The sequence below is a fragment of the Gobio gobio genome (assembly GCF_949357685.1).
Source record: "Gobio gobio genome assembly, chromosome: 4".
Taxonomy (NCBI): domain Eukaryota; kingdom Metazoa; phylum Chordata; class Actinopteri; order Cypriniformes; family Gobionidae; genus Gobio; species Gobio gobio.
The window spans coordinates 47,903,819-47,911,654 of record NC_137100.1 but is presented as its reverse complement, the minus strand read 5'-3'; the positions used below and the strand labels follow the sequence as shown (position 1 = coordinate 47,911,654).

Below are 7,836 nucleotides of genomic sequence, written 5' to 3'. Positions count from 1 at the left end.
TTTGTCCGCCAATTTGTATATTCTCAAATGTCAGGGTGGCACAACTGCAAACATTGTTCCTTTATTATGACTTGACAAGGTAATAACAGTAAATATGATAATGCATCATCTAGACTAGAGGACCACAACCGATCCTTGTGGCAGAGTGAAAAGGTTTGTAGATCTCTTAAAGATCTAATTTCAAGTATGGGTAGGTTGGTACACTTTCCAAGTCAGGTGGTACAACTACAGAATATACATACAGTTTGGTTGTACCGCCTGACATAAAAACAGTCAAACAATGAATTGAAACACTTTGAAATGTTATTTAACTAATGAAACTTGATTAAACACATTGTTCATGGCTCAAATATGTGCATTACATCAGTTTTGAAAAACACCTTTTTTGAAGCTTTATTTCTCAATGACCCGCATACAGTTTTAAATGATAAGTTGCAAGAAATTGCATGCATGTAAGGTTCATATTAAAACATGCAACACAATTACTTAACGTGATAGTGGTTAGGACGGCCAATTTCAAGCTTGTAGACAATCATATTGTGTGCTTTGAATTGTATTTTGACAAGTCTCTTAAAGTATTCATTGTTGGCACTCCAAAAAGTGAACCATATTGGATTCACAAAACCCCCAAATTTAATATATTTTTCCAAATCCCACCCATTACTCAAGTGTACACTCTTAAGTGGTGCTATATTAAGCAAATATACATTATTATAACTTAATCGTGAGCTAGAATCCATTTTTTTTTATTAATTACATGTAGACTTTCTGAAAAACATAATTGTACTCCTCAGTTTTGATTTGGATGTTCATTCAGAGGCAAACCTAACAAAAATGACAAAGATTTTGATTCATCGTTCAAAAATCACAAAACTATGTACATATAGACAGCAGAACAATCCATTAAGAAAATCCTCAGAACTTTGCAACTGTGCTGAAGTTGAAATTACAACCAAAACAACTCCACAGTATCCATGTGATCTCTTCCTTTAGATCTGACAATTGTGATCATCTACTTGGATCCTGATGACTGGCAGCTGTATTGTCCCACCTGCCCTCATTAACCCTCTATGAGGACATTTGTCATGTTACAAGGACTGTATAGAGAAGTCGAAAGAGGACGTTTCTGGATTGACTTCTGTGGAGCACAGTGTGATAAGAGTACGTCCATCCAGTGGTGCGAAAAGCGGGTACAGCTTTTCTCGGAAACTTGCAGTAAATGTGAAGATATGTGAGCGTGTTTCTACATTGTAGAAAGACAGTTGCCCTTCCTCATAGTCCAGGTAGACTCCCAGCTTTCTGGGCAGAAGTGAAAGAGGCAGCTCGGTCTCCGGCTTGGTGCATGCATAAAACTGCCGTGTGCTTCTCCATATTGTCCAGAAGCCCTCAGAGGGGTTCATGGGACACCGCCCGTGCCTTTTGGAGGAGGAAGTGGTCACTCCAATACGCCAGTAGCCTTTGTTGGCAATATCAACTTCCCAATAGTACCGACCAGAAGTGAGCCCTTCCCAGCCCAGAACGCACGGCCAGCTGTCAAAGCGCTGGGTACTGAATGACACTTCGGTTTCACTCAGAGCTTCCTGTACCTTCTTTTTGTCATCTGAGAGCTGTAACCATGGGTGGTTAGTCATGGGGTCCAGTGTGATGTCCACTAAACAGAGGATATGATAAAGAGAAACAGGTGTAAATATGCATTTAAAAGCTTTCTTAAGCCCAAACTAATTGTTTCAAACGTCTGATTTAGGGATACCTGAAGCACTGCGGATCCATCTCCACACTATGGAAAACAGTGGGAAACATTACTACCACAGGGATGTGATGTGAAAGTAATGACATTCTAGATGCGTGCCAGATTAGGTTTAGGCTGAACAAGAATACATAATAATAAATACATAAATCTGTACCTGAGTTTGGAATGTACTCTGGCGTCTCTGGCGTCTCTGTCAAAAACAATTATATATATTAAATTGTACAGTATATAAGTATGAGCAGTTGTCAATATCATTTAAATTATAACTTTTGTGTAAATGAATTTAAGTATTTCAGTGTATTGATGGGTGTAAGTAAAAAAATCACCTGTTTTCCAGGTACGATGTTTGCTGAGGAGCCATAGCTGTGGAACAACACCCTAAAAAATACATTATAAATAATAATACATCTAATTACACTACTTACATTAGTGTGTGTGTGTGTGCACAGACTCATTTGAACTTGTCACCATGAGGACCTAAATTGAGGTCATCATGAAATAAGCTTATAAATCATACAGAATTAGTTTTTTTTTTCGTCTAAAAATGTAGAAAGTTTTGTGTGATGTGTGTGTGTGTGTGTGTGTGTGTGTGTGTGTGTGTGTGTGTGTGTGTGTGTGTGTGTGTGTGTGTGTGTGTGTGTGTGTGTGTGAGAGAGAGAGAGAGAGAGAGAGAGAGAGAGAGAGAGAGAGAGATGGAGAGATGTATATAAGAATAAGAATATAAATACTGTATATATGAATCTCTGTAACTGAACCTGAAATCTCTGAAACTGAATCGCTCTCTAGAACAGAATCTCTGTCTTGGAACGGAGACAGCAAACTGTCATAAAGGTCTAGGATATTCGAAAACACAAATAACCATGGCACAAATGCATTTTTACAGAATAAAAACCGCAAAGCAAAAAGAAGAAGAAGAAGAAGCTTTTGCTGGCATGGTGATGATGTGTAAACTGTGTCAAACTGTTTACATAAGCAGCGATAAAGGATCCCTTGATACTGTTTAAATTGTCTGTTGATTCAGTATATGGTTGCAAACTATGGACTGTTGCTAGGTGTTTGTAAAAGGTTTTTAGTTTATTGGTCTCTTATCTAAACTTCTACCTGGCTGTCCTGCTTCAGTAGAGACCAAGTTATGAACTCCAGAAAAGGCAACAGAGTCAAGATTTTCCTCTTCTTCAGTTCCAGCTGCTTCAGAAACTGGGCTAATTCATGCCTCATCACACCACAGCGCTGCACACATCAGATATAATATACATGTACACACAAATACCGTACATTCATTTGTGCATTATCACATATGTCTCATGGAGTCAAACCCGCAGACAGACCTCACCTCTGACACAGTCTGTAGCTCTTTAGCCCATTCCATGATCTTCTGCTCCATATGCTTGGGAGAATCAGCCTTGTTCTCCCAGATCACATCTCGTTCTTGACGCCATGTGCATTCACTGAACAACTTCAGGTAGGAGAACATAAATTGACACAATCTAAGCAATGATCTTAATGAAAATAAGTTATTCTTCCAGATGTTTGGTGACTGCCATGAGTTATTCATAGTTTGAACAGGGGTGCTTGATGAGATTTCTACATTTAGCTTTTTTGCATAATTTTTTTAAGGTACATTAGAAGTACTACATGTATACTACACATACATATATCACACTATTTTTTTTTGAACATTTGAATTTAAAAAATGTGTATGTGTTCTCCTTCATGCACTTTTATAAATGTTCTCTATATTAAAAAATATTTTAGTGAACATCTTATGTTTGTGAATTTGTTAGACATAACTGTAACCTATATGTCATTTGTTTTTACATATGTCTCTTTTAGTCATAAACTCACATTGTCAACTTTCTTGAGCTCCTGTGCCCACTCCAGGATCAGTTTGCGGCATTGCTCCAGACTACGTGGCTCTGCATACATACTTGGGTCTTCGTCTGCATTTGCACCAGGCTAAAAAATACACTTACAGTCAATATTTATTGTGATATTTTAGACATAAGTGTAGTCAAACACACACCCATTACAGTCTGCATTCAGGATATCCCAAAGTCTTTCCCACTTTCCAAACCCCCAAAGGGTGATGCGATGGGGATCCAATTTCATAACACAGAAACCCCACCTTAGCCTCCATGGTGCATTTCACCATCATATCAATGCAACCATCATGACAGTGTGACATGGAGTTAATTTTGTCTTATCAGTAGCTTTATGATACATAAATGTGAAACTTCTATGGACTCAGCTTTGTCAAATATGTCAGTGATAACCCAATTTATCTCTTAAGATCAATTAAGATCCATTTTATCGATTAAGATGTTGCTAAGCCCAAAAATAAAAATTATATAATTTGGTCCCCCCCTGTTGTTCCAAACCTGTTTGATTCATTTTTGGTGGGATTATTTTTCTCCATTGTTTAGGTGGCGACAAGTAACTCTCTTAATGAGTGAATAATTGAATTGTTTATTCAACCGATTCGTTCAAACACACTGAATCATTCAGGAGTGACTGAATGTGACTCTTCACTAAAAAGTAAGTTCTATATAGTATGAATGTGTGTAGAATGACTTGTGTCACTTCTCTGCCATTCACAAATCCTCATGGCCTCATGGGATAGTAAAGCGTCCATGGTATACACATCTGGGAACATTTTGCCTACCCTTTATAAATTCGGACATACTTCTTTTGTCACATACTGTTTCATACATCGTCTATATAGTAGGGAAGTATGCAATTTCAGATGCAGCCAATGTCTTTATGAAGTGAGTCACTGAATCATTTACCTAACCGATTCATTCAAAAACACTGATTCAATGCTGTGTTGCATATAGACGCGCAACAGTTCATTTTTGGTTTTATTAGAAAACAGACAAAGGAACTTGCAATACTGTACGAAGTTCTTCTTCTTACTATTTTTTTTAACTGCTGTATAAAAGCAATATCGCACTTAAATGCTATTGGTCAAGTCTGTGGGCAACTACTAAAAGGCGTTTTTGCGTCTTTGAAGGGCACTTTGGGCAGTGGACACCATTTGTAGGAGAGTTCCAAATTAAAGTGAACACCTGAATCCCTTCACGAAGGGTCCTTCCACAATACTATTAGCGAAGGGTACATGCGATGGTCACTTCAAGGAAGTAAAGGTGCGTTCACGCCATGTCGTAAATACTGTAATTACGAGATTTCAACTTGTAAAAAGTGTTAATGTCTTTGTAGAGCTCGTAATTACAACTTGTAAGCTGTGAATTTTCTGAAAGCTCCTACATGTACCATGTGACTGCTGTTATTACGCATTAAGGATTACGGCAAATCGGCTAGTCTCCCATAATAGACGATTGCTGTAGAACGCATATGTAGAACATCACGAAGTAGCAGTTAAAGTTGTGCATGCGCAATAAGCGTCAGAACGCCGTTGCCGTTCCATCAACAGACTCCCAAAACAAACTCCAAACAAACTTTATTTTGGCCTGATTTTGTTCGAAATGACTTCACACCAGTTCGTTCTTCGATTTTGTTTAATGTACACTATAATGCCAAAAGTTTTGGGACGTCTGCCTTTACATGAACTTTCATGACATCCCATTCTTAATCCGTAGGGTTTAATATGGAGTTGGCCCACCCTTTGCAACTATAGCAGCTTCAACTCTTCTGGGAGGGCTTTTCACAAGGTTTAGGTGTGTGTTTATGGGAATTTTTGGCCATTCTTATAGAAGCGCATTTGTGAGGTCAAGTCAAGTCAAGTTCCTCCACACCAAACTCGGTCATCCATGTCTTTAGGGACCTTGCTTTGTGCACTGGTGCACAGTCATGTTGGAACAGGAAGGGGTCATCCACAAACTGTTCTCACAAAGTTGGGAGCATGAAATTGTCCAAAATGTCTTGGTATGCTGAAGCATTAAGAGTTCTTTTCACTGGAACTAAGGGGCCAAACCCAACCCCTGAAAAATTACGCTTTGCATTGCACTTGATGATGTAAGCTGCTCAAGCTCACTGAGCTCCTGAGAGTGACCCATTTTTTCACAAATGTTTGTAGAAGCGTCTGCATGCCTAGGTACTTGATTTTATACACCTGTGGCCATGGAAGTGATTGGAACACCAGAATTCAATTATTTGAAGGGGTGTCCCAATACTTTTGACTGTATAGTGTATATCGGGGCCTTTAAAGTCCACTACTTCCCAGTCCGAGGATATGAAGAGCTTAGAGTCCAACATCACGTATTGTCATCTCGAAATTACAGTAATTACAACATAATGTAATTTTATCGTTTATGGTCATGGGACCCAGGGTGGTCCTCCCCAGGAATCCTCGCGATTCATTTAAAACTAGATGGCGGGACTGTTCGAGTTAATGTATAAACAGAATAATTTAAGTTATTTTATTTGTCATTATACACTATTTCATTTTGCATTTTATATGAAGTCTAATGAATGTCACCCTGTAATTACATGCAGCTTTGTGGAATCACATGGTGATGATAGTTTTAAAAATCTATAGCATTACACATTACCTTGCAGACATGTTCCACCTGCTGTTTCCACTGAGTGATAAACTTCACACATTCCTGCAGGCTGCGGAGATCTTTCAAGTCCTGTAAAGCAACAGAAGGATTGGTGATGTGTATTTTTATCTATCTATCTATCTATCTATCTATCTATCTATCTATCTATCTATCTATCTATCTATCTATCTATCTATCTATCTATCTATCTATCTATCTATCTATCTATCTATCTATCTATCTATCTATCTATCTATCTATCTATCTATCTATCTATCTATCTATCTATCTATCTATCTATCTATCTATCTATCCATCCATCCATCCATCCATCCATCCATCCATCCATCCATCCATCCATCCATCCATCCATCCATCCATCCATCCATCCATCCATCCATCCATCCATCCATCCATCCATCCATCCATCCATCCATCCATCCATCCATCCATCCATCCATCCATCTATCTATCTATCTATCTATCTATCTATCTATCTATCTATCTATCTATCTATCTATCTATCCATCCATCCATCCATCTTACCTTTTGTCTGTGGCTCTGACTGCTCTGGCTAGGAGCGGAGCTGTGAGCCTGAAGAGCTTCATCAGGAATAGCCCAGCGCACAGCTCCAATAGAGTTACTCAAACCAGCTTCAGGCGCCTCAAATCCTGTTATATATACACAAACAAACATCTTTACTTTCTAGATTGTAAACATTCAAGCAGACCATAAATGTATATCATACGTGTTAAAGTGTTATTGTTGAAATCCTAATGTTTAAACTTACGTTTCTCCTTCAGGATACTCTTCATGTTGGCTGGTCTAAAAATCCAGTTTTCTTTTAAGTACCTTATACAGAACACAAAGCTCAAACGTCTGAATTAATCCAAGGCTACTTAATAATTATGATATATACAGTTTTTCTCAGTGGCTTTGGTACATTTCTCAGATCAGAATTGTAATTCTCAAAACTGTTCAATCTTCACATCATTGTGTCACTTGCGCACATCAAAAAAGCAGTTTCTCATTTCTTTAAACAAGTTGAAAATGCTTTGGTACATCCATGCAAATGATTATGTACAATTCTCTGCTGTTTCCTACATTATCAATTGCTTATGTCATGTTGATCAAAATGTATTCTAATGGGTCTCTGTTGAATAGTCTCACCAGAACAGTCTTTACATGCAAAATGGTTGAACAAGTTGTCATAATATGTCAATCATATTATTTCTATACATTTCCATTAGACTTTCTAAAGATATTCGTAGTGATGTAGATGAGAATGTGAGGCCCAAAAGACAGGAACGTCAGGAGGTGTAGGAAGACTGCACTGTAATTCTTAAAGCACTGCATGTACAGTTTTCCCTTAGGAGATTGTCCTATGTTCACATTTCTACTTTATTTTGTTTTTCTTTGTGCTATGCAGTGCTGTCTTTTCCTTTCTGTATATCGCAATGACATGGTCTGTCAACAAATTACAGTACAAACAGTAAAATCGTAAATGTGAATCTTGTCCAGTCTCTTGTAATCAAACTCCCACATACACTAAGGTGTAACCTACTTTCATTTACAATAATCGAAACT

At 38.0% G+C, this 7,836-nt stretch overlaps 1 protein-coding gene across 1 annotated transcript; it reads right to left on the bottom strand.

Annotated features, from left to right (window-relative positions):
• Positions 1-52: 52 nt before the first annotated feature.
• On the bottom strand, positions 53-7,064 carry LOC307125428 (E3 ubiquitin-protein ligase TRIM69; the record flags this gene model as incomplete). The annotated part of the gene is made up of 10 exons (XM_079815278.1): positions 53-1,651; positions 1,751-1,777; positions 1,905-1,931; positions 2,077-2,128; positions 2,852-2,980; positions 3,084-3,206; positions 3,596-3,706; positions 6,259-6,339; positions 6,796-6,920; positions 7,040-7,064. 10 exons carry the CDS (start codon positions 7,062-7,064, stop codon positions 1,089-1,091), a joined length of 1,263 nt encoding a protein of 420 aa, XP_079671404.1. The 3' UTR covers positions 53-1,088.
• Between the last annotated feature and the right edge of the window lie 772 nt (positions 7,065-7,836).